General features: G+C 44.8%; 1 protein-coding gene across 5 annotated transcripts in view; it reads left to right on the top strand.

The window, feature by feature from the left end:
- Window positions 1–21,862, top strand: part of PTP4A3 (protein tyrosine phosphatase 4A3) — a 145,820-nt gene that overhangs the window by 97,615 nt on the left and 26,343 nt on the right. For 4 of the 5 annotated variants that reach the window (XM_068238093.1, XM_068238098.1, XM_068238094.1 and 1 more), the window contains one exon: window positions 17,983–18,663. In XM_068238093.1, coding sequence (XP_068094194.1) covers window positions 18,559–18,663 — 105 coding nt within the window. In that variant the 5' untranslated portion in view covers window positions 17,983–18,558. Of the gene's footprint in view, window positions 1–15,414; window positions 15,498–17,982; window positions 18,664–21,862 lie in introns of those variants that run through there. The other variant, XM_068238097.1, reaches the window with a different exon arrangement.

Genomic DNA, 21,862 nt, shown 5'->3' with positions numbered 1-21,862 from the left:
TGCAGCACTTTACAGAGTGCACAGTCATGTCCATCATAGTCTAAGGCTGATTTAGGGGGAAGCCAATTAACTAATCTGTATGTTTTTTTTTTTTTTGGCTGTGGGGGGAAACTGGGATGCCTGAAGGATACACTAGTGCATAAGATTGCTCAGGCCTTACTGATAGTGCTATATATTTATCTAGTCACCTCTTATGATGTCCGGTTGTAAAATGTGTAGAGCATGCGATAAGACGCAACCTGCTGGCAATTGCATTCCCGCCCCTGGGATGTGATTCCCAGCCTTTCTCACATACTAACTAGATTAGCTGCATGCTTGTTTCATGTGTGTGTTTTAGACACTACTGCAGCCAAATAGATCAGCAGGGCTGCCAGGCAACTGTTATGGTTAAAAAGGAAGTAAATATGGCATCCTCCATATGCTTCTCACCTCAGATTCCCATTAAAGGAGGAAATAAATATGGCAGCCTCCATATTTCTCACCTCTTGTTCATTTTTAATGATCACTTTTTCTTTGTTGGGTGACCTCTTGAGGAGTAAGCGTTGTACAGACTTTCTGTTCAACTATAGACAAGCAGCATGCATTGTTCTGTAAAGAGGAGGGATTACAGTTGGAATCTGCCTCCCGTGGCTCAGAGAACAGAAGACTATGCACTAGTTTGTCAGATTTCCCCCATGTCACATCGCTGTATGATATGCGGCAGTCTTGGCTGAGACTTCTGTAATGTGTACAAGGCTTTAAAGTGGACCTGAACTCTTGCACAGGACAGAAGGAAACAGAGAAATGTACCCTGTATGTATTTAGAGAGTTCAATTTAGCCTGTCTAATTCCCCCTCATCTGTGACTAATCACAGGTGTAATGTTATCTGCCTTGGCAGAGCTGCTAATTTGTAAACACAGGATGTTAACCCTATGTCTGCTTCCATGAAAGCAGGAAGTAGACACACTGCAGATTTATTGTAGGATTTGTATCAGCTGTAAACAAATGTTTTTCTTTAAGTTTTATTATGCTGTTGCACATCTTTTAGAGCAGAGAGGAAGTTGTGATGTTGCAGTGTGAGAATACACCTTTATCTGCAGTCAGACGCTTGCAGTAAATGCCTGTGGTTGTTTTATGACTAGGAATGGCCGAGGCAGACTGGTTAGGGCTGGCGGAGTTCCCCTTTCATTTGTACCTGTTAGTATTTTTCTCTTGCTCCGCCTGGCTTGCTGCTTCTGTTGCTTAGCAACCTACCATTTATTTATGTTGTGTGCTAAAGGACACCCGAGGTGACATAATGATAGACATGTGTATGTACAGTGCCAAGCACATAGTTGCTGTGTTCCTTTTTTTTTTTCTTTCTCTGCCTGAAAGAGTTAAACATCAGGTATGCAAGTGACAGTTTCTGTCCGGGTAAGACTATAGCATAACCCTTACTAAAAAGGAATTGCAGCCAGAAAACACTTTCCTGTCAGTGAATGGCTTCTGAGAGCAGGAAAGAGCTAAATCGGGTCAATAGTTCATAGATTTGAGCTCTGGCATACTTCAATGCATGCGTCATTGAGCAGAGACAATGAAACCGTAAAAACTAGATTTAATATAAAATAAAACTGCGGGGTATCTAAGTCCTTTTTATTAAGGAGGAGGATGGATACAGTTGTTTATCTCCTCAGTTAATTTTCACCTCTGATGTCCTTTTTAAAGAGAACCTGAACTGAAAATAAAAAGTCAAAATAACCATAAACAGGTCATATTTACCTTCCTGTGTAGTCTACTCCTCAATCTCTTTCTCCTCTCCTGCTTCCTATTTGTCCACTGTGATCAATGGAATTCTCTATCCTCCATTTTATAAATGGCCATTACCTCATAACAGCTTCCTGGTCAGCACACTGTTAAACTGTAATATCGCCACTTGAGCCATAGGGACACATGGACATTACCTTGCACTTTCAGTTGTAACTGAAGGCAACTGGTATATTTCAGTTCTGACAAAAATATTGTCAGAACTGGATGGGATCACTGTAAGAAGAAAATGGTGAGCTTCAGAGAGGAGCTGACTGTGAGGTAAGTATGAAATCATTTGCAGCTATGTCATGTGTTTATTTTAAATAATTTTACTCGCTTGAGGTTCGGGGCAGTGTGATATCACATGGCAGAAGTCTGTGGTGAGAGAGATGGAGCTGTGTAACATCACTTGCTTGTTGCAGAAGTCTGTGGTGAGAGAGATGGAGCTGTGTGACATCACATGCTTGTTGCAGAAGTCTGTGGAGAGAGAGAGATGGAGCTGTGTGACATCACATGCTTGTTGCAGAAGTCTGTGGTGAGAGAGATGGAGCTGTGTGACATCACATGCTTGTTGCAGAAGTCTGTGGTGAGAGAGATGGAGCTGTGTGACATCACATGCTTGTTGCAGAAGTCTGTGGTGAGAGAGAGAAGCAGGTTGTGTGGATTGTGGTCTCACGTGTATGGCCGGCAGGAACATGCGCTGCCCTCACCTGCCTGGATGACCCCGAGGTGAAGGCAGAGCTGATTGGTACGCAGTGATACTCTGCTTAGGTGCGGAGGCAGCCCGCTGACAATAGACTTTGTGTTTAGATAGTCTCGCTGTTCTGATTGATCTGAGAAGGAAGTGTTTGTTCCGTTTGGGTTCACGTCCTCTGGAATCCACCGCGGGAAACGCGGTCACATGGTGGAGACGCAGAGCGCTCGCCTTGTGCATTGTTTGTATGCTTATTTAACTTTATTTACGGTGTGCGTTTGCCTACACAGACTGTACACTACATACAAACAAATCCAGTTACACTGTATATGTACAAAGTTATCTCCCTGTATAAAATATACAGTATGGGTTCTGTTACATATTTGTGTTAAAGGACCACTATGGGGAAAAAAGTAGGCAGCTAAAGTCTGACAGAACAGACAGGTTTTGAGCCAGTCCATCTCCTCATGGGAGATTCTCAGGGTTTTCTTTTTGTTTTCAACAGCATTTCCTGAACAGCAGTTTAACTGCCAAAATAGTAAGATACCAGCCAGCCTTCCTACTCGCTTTCACACGATTTTGTCAGTTAGACTCTGCAACAGCTGTTCAGGAAATGCTGTTGAAAACCAAGAAAACCCTGAGAATCTCCCATGAGGAAATGAACTGGCCCAAAACTTGTCGGTTCTGTCATATTGTAACTGCCTACTTTTTCACGATAGTGCTCCTTTTAAACTGGTATAAGTAGTTTAAACCAAAAACCTTGTTTATACTAGATGTCCAAACCCAGAGTTGTTTGAAAGTAAATTATTCATGTTTTATGTAGAACATATGTCTCAACTTACAAATCCAGCTTACAATCTCCCAGAACCTGTTGGTAAGTCGGGTCCGCCAGCTACAACATTACAGCCAGTGATAGGTGAATAAAGTTAGCCATACGCTATGCAATTTATTTTAATTTTTTCCCCCAATTCGATATTTGAGTTGACGAAATCCTCTAATCATAAAATGAAGTATATGTAAAGATTTGAAATCTACATTACAATGCAATCTGCAATGTTGGGTTTTGCTTGGCGGTAGAATGATGCTGAGCAAAATGTTGATCGTAATGCTGATCAAAGACAAAATTGTATGGTGTATGGGCAGCGTTTAACTGTACACCTTAAAGTGGATCCGAGATGAAAAACTAACAAGTAACTTGTCTATATATCTTCTCTAAAGTTGCTGTGTAAATCTAAAATCTAGCTGCAAACAGCTTTAATAGGATATGATTTTCTTCCTGTGCTACAATGACAGCAGCCATGTTGTTTGTAAACATTACACAGAGGCAGGCTTATCTGCATCTTGAGCACTCAGCCTGTGAAAAAAACCTACCCCCCCCCCCCCCCTCCCCTCTGCCTCTGAAATCAATGGCTAGTAACACCTCCTCCTCCTGCCCAGACTGAGCTCCCATGAGCCCTTGCTACTGCCAAGGCTCTCTGAAAACCTGTGGGCGTGGTTTATTTAGTTTATAGGGCATTAGAGTATTAAAAAAAAAACAAAAAAGTATTTGGCTTGAGGAATGCCCTATAAACAATAGGAAAGGAACACAATTATGCAATGAGTAAAAGTTCATCTCGGATCCACTTTAACTGAGAGGACTATGGAGGCTGACCTATTCATTTCCTTTTAAACAAAGCCCGATTTCCTGGCTGTCCTGCTGATCCCCTGCCTCTGCAATATGTTCAGCCACAGCCCCTGAACAAGCATGCAGATCACGTTTCTGACTGGATTAGTTACATGCTTGTTTCGGGTGTGTTATTCAGACACTACTGCAGCCAGAGAAATCACCAGGACAGCCAGGCAACTAGTCTTGTCACCCCAAAAACCTACAGATAAGCGAATTGGCTTCCCCCTCTAAATTGACCCTATGCTATGATTAGATATTTGACTATGGTAGGATTAGATTGTGAGCCCCTCTGAGGGACAGTTTAAGTGACATGACCATATGTAAAGTGCTGCGGAAGATGTCTGCGCTATATAAATACTTAATAGTGAAAATATGGCAGCTTCCATATCCCTCTCAGAACAGAGTACGACACTCTGTGCCACCTTGGCACCCACTGAAATATCAGAGTCAAAGGAAGGCACCACTAACTTCACCCCCTCCCCAAGTTGTCTATCTGGGCTGTGACTGGATTAAGTCATTTGAGCTTCTATAAAGAAAGCAGCAGCCAGTTCTGGGAAACTCTCCATAAAATTTAAACATGACCTTTTTGATTGCAGTCTGCAGCTGTGTCATTTTCTAGCAGACACGCTAGACACCATAGCAACAGAGTGCATCCTGTTAGGAGAATTCTCATCTCTCTACAATCGGTGAGAAGAACCGGAAGTAAGATTCCACACCCCCTGCAGTTTGTCTAGTTTTTACTGCAATGACTCAAGCCTGGTACACACATCCAATTTTCATTGACCAATTTTACCATTTCCGTGTAGTAGGAGAGCTCACCTGCACACGCTGTTTATAACATTCAATATATACTACAGGGAGGGGGTAAAATTGGCCTATCAGAATTGAATGAGCTTACCGAGCACACAGGGAGCGAACGTCTGTGGGTATGAAGGGATTACGTACAAAATGTAGTAATCACTTCCATCTCAGGAGCAGATGTCGGCTGTACCAGGAAGCTGTTGCAGTATAATGCATGCTCAGCCCCAGGCACCGGTATATCCATGTGATCCAGCTAAACAGCATACAGGCAGTCCTCCACTTACAAACTGGTTCTGGGATATAGTTTGTAATTCTGTGTTATACATGGTGTAACGTGGATAAATGATTTACTTTACCTTTGTAGTGCTGGGTTCCCGGTTTGAATCCCGGCCGGGGCACTATCTGCATGAAGTTTGTATGCTCTCCCCATGTCTGCGCGGGTTTCCCCCGGGCACTTACGTTTCCTCCCACATCCCAAAAACACAGATAAGGTAATTGGCTTCCCTCTAAATTGGCCCTAGACTTATGATACATGCACTACACATAGACACATGACTATAATAGGGATTAGATTGTGAGCTCCTTAGGGACAGTTGCGTGAAAAGACAAATACCCTGTACAAGTGTGTTAAACTACTTATAACAGTTTATACAATACTGTAACCTTTAACAAAAATATGTAATAAACAGTCATGCAGCATGAATCATGACCACAGTCATGCACACGTTAGTGCTGTTTGCCTGTCTAACCTACAGAAAAGCCTTGATTCCTGGAAAAGCCACATGTCATCAATTTCTCACATCCCCCGCCCTCTGCTCACCGCTGCTGTACAGGTGTGTGTGTGTGTCATGTGGTCTGAGTGCACCTGCTGCCTGTCTGTGTTGTGGTACATGTATGCTCACCCTCCCTCCAGATGTCAGCTGTAACTGACTGCTTCCATGTGCCCCACCGAGAGATGTCAGCTGACGGTCACCCCATCACACACCGCCCTCTCCTTATATTTATTGTATTTTATAAAGCGTCAACCTATTACGAGGCTCTCTCCCATAGCAGCGGGACAAGTCTTCTGCCTCCATTTATATCACTCGCTCAGTTTTCCTACTTTCTTTAAAGAAGTCTGTCACTCTTAAAGGGGCACTATGGCGAAAAATTGTAAAATTTAAAATATGTGCAAAAATGTACAAATAAGTAAGTTTTTTCCAGAGTAAAATGAGCCATAAATGACTTTTCTCCTATGTTGCTGGCACTTACAGTAGGTAGTAGAAATCTGACAGAAGTGACAGGTTTTGGGCTAGTCCATCTCTTCATAGGGGGTTCTCAGGGGTTTATTTATTTTTAAAAGCACTTAGTGAATGGCAGTTGCTCTGTCCAACTGCCAAAAAACTGTGTAGCTAGCAGGGAAGCTGGACAGCATCATTGTTTAAATCCTTTTTAGGGAATATCTTTATAAAGAATAAAAGCCTTGCTGAGAATCCCCTATGAAGAGATGGACTAGTCCAAAACCTGTCGCTTCTGTCAGATTTCTACTACCTACTGTTAGTGACAGCAACATAGGAGGAAAGTAATTTATATCTCATTTTACTCTGGAAAAAAATGTACCGTATTTTCCGCCGTATAAGACGCTCGAATATAAGACGCACCCAGGTTTAGAGGGCAAAAACCTAGGGAAAAAAAAAATACTAAACCTGGTATGTCCATATTCCAGGAGCGCCTTGTACATGTTATCCCTCAAATGGTAACCTCCTGTGTCTCCCATTTCTGTCCCATGTCTCCCCCTGTGTCCCCTATGTATACTCCAGCCTGCCCCATGCCATCCATCAGCCGGCCCCATGCAACCTATAAATTACCATTCCCCCTGATTATTATATCATCAGCTGCACCCAAAGACTGACAATTGTTCCCAATTTAACCTAAAGCCTTTAGATGTTGTCATTCCCCGGCCCTGTCTCATGGTTGCACATGATGCATCACTACAATTCAATTACACATTCATTACCTGATCTCAGACTCAAAGAAAGTTTGTTTATGGTGAAATGCACATTTGTTTCAGTAATGTAAGCTAATTATTTTTTAACTGAGCTGGCAACATATGTAACAGCAGATTTTCATTTATGTGAGGTCCTACAAAATTCTGAGACTACGCTGATCATCTGAGATGAGCCCTCCTCCCCACTGTGTGCACGACTCCTCCAGCATGTTACCTGCTCCCCGCCCCACTCCGCTGTGTGTACGGCTCCCCCGCGTGTTGCCTGGCCCCCCCCCTGGGTGTGTAGCAGCGGCGGCTTACCTCCTCGATCATGCCCGCGGAGACTGCAGACCTCCTTCCTCTATGCGCGTCTTCCTCTAGTGCCGGGCTTGTAATGACGCGTCATCGATGACGCGTCATTACAAGCCCGGCACTAGAGGAAGACGCGCATAGAGGAAGGAGGTCTGCAGTCTCCGCGGGCATGATGGAGGAGGTAAGCCGCCGCTGCTACACACCCAGGGGGGACCAGGCAACACGCGGGGCAGCCGTACACACAGCGGAGTGGGGCGGGGGGCAGACAGCACGCGAGGGAGCCGTACACACCCGGGGGGCCAGGCAACATGCGGGGGAGCCGTACACGCGGCGGGGGGGGCCTGGAAACATGCGGGGGAGCCATGCACACCCGGGGGGGGGGGGGGCAGGCATTACGCGGGGGGAGCTGTGCACACAGCGGGTGGGAGGAGGGCAGACAACACGTGGCGGGAGGCATACACGCAGCGCAGGCAGGCGGCAATCATGATGGAGGACACATGGGGAGACGGGGCTGCAAACAGGCAGGGAATCCCCGACGTGGCGGCGGTTCGGCGACGTTCTGAAGTCGGGGATTCCCTGCCTTTGCCATATAAGACGCAGGGACTTTTTCTCCCCATTTTTGGGGGAGAAAAAGTGCGTCTTATATGGCGAAAAATACGGTACTTCTTGTTTGCACATATATTAAATGTTTGTTCACCGTAGTGCCTCATTAAAGGGAACCTAAACTGAGGATATGGGTTTTGCCTTTTATAATAATACCAGTAATTATTATTATTATTATTTAGTATTTATATAGCGCCGACATATTACGCAGCGCTGTACAGTATATATATATTGTCTTGTCACTAACTGTCCCTCAAAGGAGCTCACAATCTAATCCCTACTATTATCATATGTCTGTTTTGTATTATGTAGTGTAAGTACTGTAGTCCAGGGCCAATTTTGGGATGAGCCAATTAACTTATCTGTATGTTTTTGGGATGTGGGAGGAAACAGAGTACCCGGAGGAAACCCACGCAGACACGGGGAGAACATACAAACTCCTTGCAGATGGTGCCCTGGCTGGGATTCGACCCGGGAACCCAGCGCTGCAAGGCGAGAGCGCTAACCACTACGCCAGTTGCCTGACTCTCCTGCTGATCCTGTGTCTAATACTTTTAGCCACAGCCCCTGAACAAGCATGCAGCAGATCAGGTGCTCTGACTGAAGTGTAACTGGATTAGCTGCATGCTTGTTCAAGCTGTGTGATTTAGCCACTACTGCAGCCAAAGAGTTCAGGACTGCCAGGTAAATAGTATTGTTTAAAAGGAAGCATACATATCCCTCTGCTTAGGTTCCCTTTAAAGCAAACATGAACTCAGAATTGCCTCTGTGCTCTTAAAGATACGCAGCAGCATAACCTTTAAAAAATAAAAAAATGTGTTATAGCTGATACAAATCCTGTTATAAATCTACTTCCTGCTTTCATAGAAGCAGGCATATTAACATCCTGTGCTTTCAAATGGGCTTATCTGCCATGGCAGCTAGCTGACAAATTACTTTAAAGTGGACCTGAACTCTTGCACAGGGCAGAAGGAAAAGGAGAGAGATGCACCCTGTGTGTATTTAGAGAGTTTGGCCTGTCTAATTCCCTCTCATCTGTGACTAATCACCAGTGTAATTTGATCTCTCAGCTGTGTCAGCTGGCTGCTACGGCAGAGCTGCTAATATGTAAATGCAGGATGTTAACCCTATGTCTCCTTTCATGAAATCAGGAAGTAGACACTGGAGATTCATTACAGGATTTGTATATTTTGTAACAAACGTTTTTTTCTTTCAAAGCTTGTCTGGTGGGTGTGTTGATCTAAGGCAAGGGAGAATTCTTATTGGATTTGCGGGTTTTGCCGGATTTGAAGGACTTTCTTGGGAGTCGCATGTTTTTCACACACAATGCGTGCGTTCCTGATTGCCATGTATTTTACTGGATCTGAAAAATAGCAAATGAACGTGGAAGATCATATGCAGAAAAAACAAAATCTCAGAACGCCTGAAACGCTCCCTGAGCTGGGACCATGCATTCAGATCTGGTGCCGGGACTCCCTCTGGCTGCATGCTTGTTTCAGGCATAAGACTTGAAGCAAACCTGTAATGAAAATAAAACTTGTGAGATAAGAATTATATGTGTAGTAGTCATGGTAACTAGGACTTTCCCAAAGTCTCCCATTTATTTTTTTTTTCAACTTTGCATGTAATTGTGTAAACGGCAGCCATCTCAGTGTGACATAAAATCTCACTCATTCAGCTTCCACACAGAGAAATAATCACCTTTTGAACTTTTAGCGCTGGTTTACCAGGGCATTGCACAGATGTTACACGACTGCTGCAGTTCTCACTCAAATGGACAGTGGTTTTTAAATGTTGCTACCATCATTTACCATTAGTGCAAACACTGCATTCGATTCAATCGTTTCCAACCTCGTTTAGTTCTACATGCAGCTTCCAGGATTCTTCTGTGTCCCCCTGCGGGGGTCAAAACATGACACAAACGACAGGAACCACCACAGAGGTTGCCAAATGCTTTTCTGCTTGAGCGAGATGCCGGGTTGCTGGTTCAGATGCCTGTCTGGCCAGCCCTCAATTGTAGCGGGCCCGCGACAGCTAAAGCTACACTGCACTTGTTGCTGCCTAAGCCTGATGCGGCGTAGTGTTAACGCTGGCGGCTCCGAGCACTGGACGCAATACCACATTCCTGCCGGCACAGATCAACACTGTCTTTAGACCAGGGCTTTGTAGTCGGTGCAAAAATCATCCGACTCCTAAGTTTATGAAACCTCCGACGCTGGGTACCCAAAATTGCTCCGACTCCTTAGTCCTCATTCACACTGGTCTGCTTCTGTCTGCTTTTCAGCAACATGTATCAATCTGTAACTTTGATGTGCTGAAAAAAAGCGGACAGAAGCGCACAAAGTGTGAATGAGGCCTTAGTCTAATATTTACCAGGGCTGTGGATTTGGTACAAAAAATCCGACTCCCGACTCTGAGTCAAATAGGTCTGACTCCTCGACGCACCTCCACAGCCCTGCTTTAGACAATGTAGTTCCGTTCATCGGTTAGGAGACGTTTTCATTGGCTACTGATCCCTGTGAGCCAGTCAGTTTTGTTTTGAAGTAGGAATGATATTAAGTGTACCCGGTATCCCATCAAGTCACCTGATCAGGTACCATTTCAGCCGTAACCAGGTATTGGACTTTTAATGGCTGAGTGAAGAGGTAGCTGTCAGTAGTGAAGTAGGTGGTGGGAATATACAGATGTGTGCTACAGAACCATCTGGCCAAAATGTTGTTTCCTTACTAAACCTTTTGTGCGGAAAAGAAATTGGTTCTTTAAAGTCGCTGTGTACTGCCTGTGATGCCCCCTGTGTAAGCAGCCATTACCTGACTACAGGTGTGTGCAGAAATTCCCTGGGTATTCCATCGCTAGCAGGAGAGGCAGTGAGGTTACAGAATAACTACTTGTAACTCTTCTCTCCCCTCGCTGGATAGCTTCTCTCTGTAGGCACAGGAGGGCGGTCAGGTGTGCTGGGACCCGCTCACTGCATGAGATTTCTCTCTGTAGGCACAGGAGGGCGGTCAGGTGTACAGGGACCCCCTCACCGCATGAGATTTCTCTCTATAGGCACAGGAGGGCGGTCAGGTATGCAGGGACCTGCTCACTGCACAAGTTTCTCTGTAGGCACAGGTGGGTGGTCAGGTGTGCAGGGACCCGCTCTCTGCCCCCAAGCAAAACACTTTCCAGGCTGCTATTTATGCCAAGTTTAAAGCTGCACTCCAGGCACCAGTTTGAATTGTTACTTATTTAAAGGACACCTGTAATTGGGTTAAATGTTATACTTATCAGGGTAGGGGGAAGCCCATGGATGCTCTTTCTGCGCTGGGACACTCTTAACAATCTTCGAATTTAATGCTGAAGATCGCTCGCGGACGCATTCTCTGCACTGCACAGGCACAAACTATGGCTCGCGCAGTAGCATGAGGCCGTTTTTGTTTTTTTTCCTTTCTACACGAGCAACTCTGTGCTACTGCGTAGGACCATACTGGCACCTGCAGTTTGACCGCGCTCGTACATGGAGGGTGGGCGTGAAGATAAAGAGGTCCCCGGCCGCCTGCGAAGGGGTTGTGGCGGTGTGGGCAAGCCTCTGGAGCATACATGTCAAACTCCGGCCCGTGGGCCAAATCTTGCCCTCCGAGCCATTAAATTTGGCCCTCTAGTGGTTTTCCCACTTTGCCTGATGTGTGGCCCACTCTAGATGAAGCCCTGGAACACCTGGGAAGCACTAAGCACTACGGAACTGTATGTGGAGGGGGGAAGCACTAGAACTGTATAGGAGAGGGTGGGGCTACTAGACACCAGGGAATTGTATGGGGGGGGGGGGGGGGTGAGGACCACTAAACAAAGAACTGTATAAGGGTTAGAAGGGGGAGGGGGTGCATTAGACACCAGGGAACTTGATAAGGTGGCCAGTAGACATTGACGTTGGCCCACGACTAGGTCCCAGTATTCAATTTCGGCCCACTTTGTATTTGAGTTTGACACCCCTGCTGTGGAGCGTCCTGAGGCTACCCCTACTAATGCAAGTAGGTTTTTTGTTTTTGTTTAAGTTACAGGTATACTGTAACTTTAGCAGCATCAATACAGTGAGCTGGGTCTCTGCCCCGCCCCCTCTGTATGCTGAATAAGCTCAGCTATGTGGGAGTGCCCCTTCCTGGGGCAAAGGCTTTCTTTTCCCAAGGCAGAAGTCACGTGACTCCAATGGACTTTTAAAGAACTTGCTAAGATTATTAAAGTAAAGCCATGTTTGACGATTGAGCATTTTGTTACTCTGGTGTCATTCTCCACCAGAGGTTTATTGCACCCTATAGCCCGATCCCAAGAGCCTCTGATCATACGGGCCACTACACACATCCAATTTTACCACTTCATAGTCTGCAAAATTTGGCCCTCATGCTACATGGAACAGATTGCGCAGGTCAGCTCTCGTACTACGTGGAGGTGGAAAAATTGTCCAAAGTTGGATGTGTGTCTGGGCCTTTGGACTCAGCTCCTATCTGCAGCGCGCCGGTTTGGTATGTAGGGGGCAGTTCAGAGTCCGCTCAGTACTCTAGTTATGTTTGCGTCTGCAGGTGGACGTGTTGCACCATAAAGAGCTATGACCATGCATCTGCTACATCCGGAAAATTGAGCAGTTTGGTCTCTGCGATCCTTTTTTTTTTTTTTTTTTTTTGTTTTGTTTTTTAACTAATGGAAGCGGATTCTATTTTTAAGGCCTGGTGCACACCAAAAACCGCTAGCAGATCCGCAAAATGCTAGCAGATTTTGAAACGCTTTTTCTTATTTTTCTATGGAGTTTTGCTAGCGTTTTGCGGATTGCTGCAGCAGATTTCAGTATAGTACATTTCATATATTGTTACAGTAAAGCTGTTACTGAACAGCTTCTGTAACAAAAACGCCGGCAAAACCGCTCTGAACAGGCGTTTTTCAGAGCGGTTTGCGTTTTTCCCTATACTTAACATTGAGGCAGAAACGCATCCGAAATCCAAAAAATGCCTCACCCCCATTGAGATACATTGACCAAGCGGATCCGCAGCTGCAAGCGGCTGCAGAAACGCTGGAAAAGCCGCTCGGTGTGCACCAGCCCTAACAGTTGATTCTGCTTCCTGCCCTGAGCAGTGCAAGGGTGGGCCGAGCCTAAAACGACATACTCACATCGTGATGCAGGGAGGTGGATCCAGCGACGTCTCCGTGACTACGGGTGCTCCCCAGATCCACCTTCCGGCCGGCAGGTATGCGTGACGTTACACGATGGGCACGGACAAGACTTCAAGCGATTACAGTACTTTGCGCGGGAAATTTAAATATCCAATACGCCATTACTGTCATTATCACCTTGCAACGCTAAGCGGCATTCGCATGATCATGCGCCTGTTCTCGCGTTGAGATAGCGGATATGACCCCTTGTCTCTCAAAAAATCGCCGGTCAGAAAACTCGCGAGGTGGGTATGGGCCTTTACACTAGGTACACATTATGCAATTTTCGGACAGATTTGCTGTCTATTTTCAATATGTCCGATCTGATTTCTGATCAGTATTCCGTTCACCCCTATGGAAAATTGATCGGAAATCAGTTTAAAGTGAACCAGAGCCGAAGCACCCTTGTGTATTTTACCATAGAAATCAGTGGGAACATTAGAGAAAACATTTACCATGCTCTCTGTTCCATCCTCACTGCTAAAAGTGTCTGTTATCTAGCTGAGATAAGAATCCCGGACTGAGCATTGATTCTGGCTTTGCTATAATGACTCAGCTATAATGATTCCTGAGCAAAGCCAGCAGGGGGCAGGCTTGGACTTGAAGACAGCAAAGAACACAGTCTCAGCTATAATTATTCTGTAGCAAAGCCAGACCGACTGCTTAGTCGGGATTCTTATCTTAGAGGTGATAACAGGCAAATTAAACAGAGAACAATGTAACAAAGAGCAGATTAGGTGTTTACTGTCATGTTCCCACTGATTTATAAGGTAAAATACATGAGGTTGCTTCATCTCTGGTTCTCTTTAAAGGCCTCTTGCACACTACATGTGATTCCGATTTGCGATTTTTAATCTATTTTCACAATCTATTCCGACTTGCGATTTTTATTCGGTACTGCATGCTGCGGTTTTTTTCTGCGTTTATTTTTCTTTTGCTAACATCCAGGGAAAATCGGAATCTCAAATCGGATTTGCAGGGTGCCTTAACATGTTGGAAATCGATCTGATAGTAAATCTGTCAGAAAAATGCATTGTGTGTGTACCTAGCATAAGGCCGTGCAGAATTCCCACGCACGACGCATGGGGATGGTGTGAGATGCTTCGAGTGAATGAACTGGTTGAGCCATTGTTTACCGCGTCTGTGTGCTTTAGGGGCAGGTGCGATTGTCCTGTCACTGGCTTGTTACCCTGCAGTGACCTTGTTTATTGAGCAAACGCCAGGAATCCCAGCAGACAAGGGCAGCGGTATTAGCAGCCCGCCCAGCAGGGTCACCACATGTCAGAGATGAAAGGACAATGACGCACTCTTTCCTGAGTGACAGCCTCGCTCTTGCGGTCACTGGCGTCCGGGTATAAATAACCCCCCCCACTTGTGGGACTTTCCTCCCTGCCGGTGACATCACCTGCGCTGGCATCCTCCTATTGTTCCTGGCCTGTCTGTCATGTGACTGTGACTACTAACCCCCGCTTGTCCCGCAAGCCTTCGTGTGATCGCCGCGGGGCTAATTATAGAGGCGAGGAAGCGGGTCTCACGGTGACCGGCGTATTGCGGCTGGAATCACAGCTGCAGGCATGAGAACCGTTTTCAGCAGGTTTTGTTGTTTTAGGCGGAAAGCAGCTGTTGTCTCACCGACCACATGCTGCGCGTCACATGTAGCTTAGGCTGCGATCACGAAGCTTGGGGCTGAACTAAAGTCACTGAGAGAAAACCGTGTCATGACATGAGCGAAGATTATACGTCAGGAGTAGTGGGAGGTCGCAGTACAATTGCTACTAAGAAAGATGCCTCTGTTACCTCTGCTAATTATCAGGTACTCTTCTGCAGCACTGTACAGAGTACATAGTCATGTCACTGACTGTCCTCAGAGGAGCTCACCCTCTAATCCTACCATAGTCATAGTCTAATGTCCTACCATATTATTATTATTATTTATTATTATTATGTATTTATATAGCACTGACATCTTCTGCAGCACTTTAATGTCCTACCATATTAGGTATGAATATGTACTCTAGACTAGGACTATGGTATGATTAGATTGTGAGCTCCTCTGAGGACAGTCAGTGACATGGCTATGTACTCTATAAAGTGCTGCAGAAGATGTCAGTGTATAGAATTACACAACAATAATATGGTAGGAGTACATGCCGGATCTTTAGCAGTGACGATCCCCTGACTGACCCCCAAGCACATTGTTCTCCACCTCGGCAGTTGGTGGCTCTTTCCATAGTGTGACACCTCATCCCTCCTCAGGCTAGTGACACATCTGTGCCGTATTCAGCCCCAGGGTTTGAGGGATCCAGTCCTGTTCCTTGAGGGTAACATTAATAGTGTGAACCCAGTTTAACAGCTGGCCGTCATGGCAGCCAACTTCTGCAATCAAACCAGCATAGTAACCACGGCGATGAGTAACCACCGGCAGGTCTGCACAGACATGACAATACATGACCTATATAGGGAGAATGTGAGGAGCGGTGCGTGTTCTTGTGAAGTAGATACTTTGAAGGTGTGTTTTTGTCCGAGTGTATTGTAATGAATTGTAAAGGCCTGTACCCACAACGAGATTTTTCCACAACGACCGGCTTTTTTTTGGGGGGGGGGGGGGCGCTTGCAACGTGGGTACAGGTACAGTAAACACAGTAGTGCACAATAAACATTAGGGTGCCAGCGTGGGGGCGTCGAAAGGCCAATTACGAATCGATATCATGAAATTGGTCAGGAATCGGCCTGTGGTGAATGGGCAGCCAATTGATCTCTCTGATTTGAATCTGCCAGTCATCACTTGATGTATGGATACCTTAAAGCGAAACCGTGACCAAGAATTGAACTTCATCCCAATCAGTAGCTGATATCCCCCTTTTACATGAGAAATCTATTCATTTTCTCAAACTGATCATCGAGGGGCGCTGTGTGGCTGATATTGTGGTGAAACCCCTCCCACAGGAAAGGGTGAGGACCATGGTCCTGGCAGTTTCCTGTCTGTGAACCTCGTTGTATTGTGGGAAATGTTTCCAACTGCCAAAAAAGCAAGCAGCAGCTACTTCCAGTGACATCACCTGCCAGCAGTAAAAATGTCACCCTGTGATTTGATGTCAGAATGTAAATCAGGGAGAGGAAAGATTTTACAATGGACAAACGCTGACTAAATCATTTATACATAATTATTGTAAAAATGAAGCACTTTTTATTACATTATTTTCACTGGAGTTCCCCTTTAAGTGTGCTACGTGGTTCATTGAGAACCGATGTTAAACATTTGCTCAGCTAATACAGTTCTATACCTTACATCATATACAGTACATACCATGTACTCTGAATTAAATGTTAAAATGCAGTAATTGAAAGTATATTTACACAGGGGGTGCAGGGAACCCAGTCTATAAGCACAGCAGAGCCCACATACGGCCTAAAGCTGCATACACACATCCAATTTTATATTGGCCAATCACTAGCCAAATTTACCAGCTCTATGTAGTATAAGTACCTAACAGATCTTGAATACCATGAACAGATTGTTAGGTTAGCTCTCATGCTACATGGAAGGGGTAAAACTGGCCAATCAGAATTGGATGTGTATGCACATTAAGAAGTTGGCCTTCACCACTGTGAGGACTATTGTTGATTTGTGCTGGTTGGTTGAGACTGCTGGCTTGTTGACTTCTGGATAACTGGCTCTCTGCTGTAGCTAAAGAGTACTGAAGAATTTGTACTTAAAGGGGCACTATGGCGAAAAATTGTAAAATTTAAAATAAGTGCAAACATATACAAATAAGTGTATTTTCCAGAGTAAAATTAGCCATAAATTACTTTTCTCCTATGTTGCTGTCACTTACAGCAGGTAGTAGGAATTTGACAGAAGTCACAGGTTTTGGACTAGTTCATCTCTTCATAGGGGATTCTCTGGGATTTATTTATGTTCAAAAGCACGTAGTGCATGGCAGTTGCTTTGTCCAACTGCCAAAAAACTGTGTAGCGAGCAGGGAAGCTGGCCAGCATCATTGTTTAAATCCTTTTTAGGTAATATCTTTATAAAGAATAAAAGCCTTGCTGAGAATCCCCTATGAAGAGATGGACTAGTCCGAAACCTGTCACTTCTGTCAGTTTTCTACTACTTACTGTAAGTGACAGCAACATAGGAGAAAAGTAATTTATGGCTCATTTTAGTCTGTGGAAAAAAGTACTTTCTATTTGTCTATGTTTACACCTATTTAAAATTTTAAAAGGTTTCGCCATAGTGCCCCTTTAAACAAAGTTTATGAAACGTAACCCAAGTTGTGTGTAAGTCGGGACTGTCTGTATAGGATCGGAGCTCTACCCTGGCATTGTCGTACTGCTGTAATCTATGCACCATATCGCTTGTCACTGCTTTTCATATTTGTCTAAATTTTATTTTTATTGTAGATTTATATAGCGCCACCGTATTATATGATACAGACAGATGCACCAATATACAAAACACAGAGTTGGTACAAAATAAAGAATTGGAAATTACAGTAATAAAATTAATATGAATAAATGTGTAACAAATTCCCAAAACCCAAAAGGCCCTGCCCTTGTGAGCTTACAATCTAAAAAGTGGGGGCAAGAGGTGGGGTAGTATAAAACATTCATACCTAGTGGCAGTGTGGTTTAAGTGATCTGCTAGGAAGTACAACTTGACCAGAGGTCAAAGTTGAAGTGGCTTAAGGCAGAGCATATGCTTGACAGAAAAAGGGAGTTTTGAGGGCACATTTAAAGGTTGGGGAGTGACTGATGTGTTGTAGCAGGAGATTCCAGAGGAGGAGTGAAGCACGTGAAAAGTCTCATATACGTGAATGTGAGAAAGTGATTCTAGAGGAGGACAAAAGACGCTCATATGCAGATCTGGGATTGCGGTTGGGTTGGCATGTGGAAACTAGTGAAGAGATATACAGGAGAGAGATTGTGGAGAGCTTTGTAAGTTAAGTTTGAACTGGATCCTCATCTGATTGTTTGTTGTCTTTCTCTTGCAGTTGTGAAGTGTGCGATATATGGAGCTGCTGAGATACACCTTTGAATACTGCCACGCCCAACACCGCGCCTCCGCATGAACCCCATGGTCTTTGCGAGGCTTGCCAGCCGGGCGGCGGACGCCGGTAACCACCATTAGAGCCCACCGCAGGAGGATCTGCTCCCACAAAGGACTCTCCTTGTCACGGGACACTGCGCTTCTGCCACAGCTCGTGCCCGCCGTAAAATTCACAGTCTATCCAGATGGGGTAACGTGATTGGTCAACTACGACCAGCCGTTTCGCCGGGGGAGGTGCCAGGACTTTTGGATCCTGCTGCAAGGAAGGGAAAGCTTCGGCCGTAGAAGGAATCTGGACGGAGGAAGTCGGCGCCTGCACGGACGGTCTTACTGAACACTACTGAGCCTTGCAGACGCGTGGCGTGAAACAGTTTTTTGCTTTTTGACGTGTTCAGGGAGCCAGTACTGTACAAGCCCCTGCTGTCTTTTTTTCTGAGATATATTGCACAATATTTGTGTCTTTTGTACATTTTTATCTCCCGGGTTTGTACCTTGGTTTTCTTTTTTTTGCTGTGACATCATGGCCCGCATCAACCGCCCCGCCCCCGTGGAAGTGTGCTACAAGAACATGCGCTTCCTCATCACCCACAACCCCACCAACGCCACGCTCAGTACCTTCATTGAGGTGAGTCCAGGGCGGGTTTGTGTGTATGTCTGGTAAATGTGTATCATTTTCTTTTAAAGAGGAGCTGTCAGCCATACGATCTCAGAAAAACAAACCGATATATAAGTAAATACTTACTCTACTTACATATGTATTGCACTGTCTACATTTTTGATTTTAGTGATTTTTCTACGTAAAAAAAAGAGAAAAACCTTCTTGGCATTTCCCATTTTAAGCTATTTTGAAGCCAATCCTGATGTCATTTCCTCCCTTACACTCCTCTGCCTAATTATATATGCATTGCCCACCACTATAGAAAGTGCATTGTCTCAGCATGATAAATCAGCAGCATCAGAGAGGAACAGAGGTTTGGGAGGGGAAAACAGGAGGGAAAGAGGCTTCAGCCAATCAGGCTGCATTAGTTGTGGGAAGTAGACAACCAGAAAAGGACAACCCAGCATGCCCTGCAACTTCCTTTTTGTGTAACAAATTGGGCGTGTACCAAATAAGTCGGGTAAACTGGGGAATGATCATTTATCAACAAAAAAAGTAATAGTGATTTTAACTTTTGGATTGCCTGGTTAGCATCCTTATTACTTGTTTACCAGATAAAAAAATGATTTTTGATTTCATGCCCGACAGTTACACTTTAAGGACACCTTAACTGAAAGGGATATGGAGGCTGACATATTTTTTTTTTTTACTTTTAAACAATGCACATTGCCTGGCTGTCCTGCTGATCCTCTGCCTCTAATACTTTTAGCTGAAGACCCTGAACAACATGCAGAGGAGGTATTTCTGGCTGTAGGGTGACTGGATTAGCTGCATGCTTGTTACAGGTGTGTGATTCAGACACCACTGCAGCTGAACAGATCGGCAGGACAGCCAGGCAACTGGTATTGTTTAACAGGAAATAAATATGGCAGCCTTCATATCCCTTTCGTTTCAGGTGTGTTTTAAAATGGATCTGAACTCAGAAGTCTTCTCTGCTGTAAAAGCTACACAACCGCATAATAACCTTTAAACAAAAACATTTTTATTACAGCTGATACAAATCTTTAAAAAAATCTGCACTGTTCTACTTCCTGATTCATGGAAGCAGACATATTGTTAAAATCCAGTGCTTTCAAATGGGCTTATCTGCCATAGGCAGTCATGTGACACGGGAGGATCAAATTTCAATTTGTGATTACACACAATTAAGGGGGAATTAAATGGGCTAAACTCTCCGAATACATACAGGGTGCATTTCTCTGTTTTCCTTCTCTCCTGTGTAAGAGTTCAGGTCCACTTTAAGAGTTTTTCAGCACAGTTTGTGTAAAGTTTCCTCTGTATTGTCAGAAAAAGTCCTGTATAGAATGAGGCAGAAATCAAAGCATGGAAATGAATTGGCTCAGGAAGGGATTATGCAAATAGCGGAGCAATATATGGAAAACCTATTCTACAGCCACGGCTTGTAGAACGCACGTCCACAGCTTCCGTGATGTGTTCTCTGCTCGATGAGGTTGGTACATTACCATGTGATTAGACTAAGAAAACACGGCAAATTTATGAAAGCATCCCAGAGATAGTGAATGAGCCGGGCCTGCTGGGTTGTGTTCCCATAGGGTGGTGCTCTCACATGTCTGTGTGTGTGTACAGCATGCGCCCTCGGGCAAATCCTCTCCTGAACATCTTGTGATGTAACAGTCAGAAAAACCTGTTCTGATCTCTGTTGTGTCTGCAGGATAAAGGAGATATCCGCCTCTTGTGAATTCTGAGGGCCCGTTTCCACTGTTGCGACGCGATTTCGCCGGCATCCCGACGCTTGTAAAAACGCATGCGGATGCGTTTCCGCATGCGTTTTTACCCGCGATTTCGCGTGCAATTTCGCATGGCAGGGTGCCATGCGAAATTGACATGACTCTGCCAGGGCAAAATAACATTGAAAAAGAAATCGCGGGTAAAAACGCATGTAAAAAACGCATGCGTTTTTCCTATTAAATACATTAGCGGCGATTCGCATGGATTCCTGACGCAGGCGAATTCTGTGGGTCCCGTCGTGCAGATTTGGCCCGCCGCCAAATCGCTCCCGCACGCCGCACATATGGAAACAGCCCCGGCCACTTCAATGTACCAAGCGAATCCGCATGTCGGCCCGCATGCGGATTCGCTATGGTGGAAACGAGCCCTCAGAGTTCAGGCCTTGTTCCCGCTATGTGGTTCAGGCACATTTTACGAGTGCAGGTATTTTTGGATAGCCTACATGGACATGAACTTAGAGGAACTGACCAAGAATTGAATTTCATCCCAATCAGTAGCTGATACCCCCTTTTACATGAGAAATCTATCCCTTTTTACAAACAGACCATCAGGGGGAGCTGTATGACTGATATTGTGGTGAAACCCCTCCCACAGGAACCTGTGAGGACCATGGTCCTGGCAGTTTCCTGTCTGTGAACCTCGTTGCATTGTGGGACATAACGGCTGATTACAGCTGTTTTCAGCTGCCAAAAAAAGCAAGCAGCATGTCCTTCCACTGACCTCACCTGCCAGCAGTAAAAATGTCACCATGTAATAAATGTCAGAATGTAAATCAGGGAGAGGAAAGCTTTTACAATGAGCAAATACTGAATAAATCATTTATACAGAATTATTGTAAAAACAAGGCACTTTTTTTTTAAATTACATTTTCACTGGAGTTCCTATTTTTAAAGGGGAAGTGTAATCAAGGATTGAACTTCATCCCAATCAGCTGATACCCCCTTTCCCATGAGAAATCTATTCCTTTTCCTCCTCATTGGGGGGGGGGGGGGGGTTCTGTATGGCTGATATTGTGGTGAAACTCCTCCCACAGTGTGATGTCACGACTATGGTCCTGACAAGTTTCCTGTCTGTGAACCTTGTTGCATTGTGGGAACTAGCTGTTTCCAGCTGCTGAGCAACAAGTATCTCCCTCTGTGCAAATGTATTTCTAGAAAAGAAAAAAACCAAAACTCTTAGCAGATTACATTGTTAGGGGTTGTGGTTATAGATAATTGCAGTTGGTGCTGTCTAGTTTTTTTTTTTGTTTGTTTTTTTTTCTTGTCTGCCAGCAGTAAAGGTGATTGCATGTAGGCTAATTGTGGATCAAACATGAACAAATTACTTGGTGAATATCAATCATTTCTTGATCTCTCTAAAGAACGTCTCCTTTTGCAGTTTATTTTTGTCCCCTTTTCGTTTGTTTCTCGTTGTTGGG

This window comes from Hyperolius riggenbachi, chromosome 5, assembly GCF_040937935.1.
Source record: "Hyperolius riggenbachi isolate aHypRig1 chromosome 5, aHypRig1.pri, whole genome shotgun sequence".
NCBI lineage: Eukaryota > Metazoa > Chordata > Amphibia > Anura > Hyperoliidae > Hyperolius > Hyperolius riggenbachi.
The sequence above is the reverse complement of the archived record's forward strand: the minus strand, read 5'-3'. Positions and strand labels throughout refer to the sequence as shown.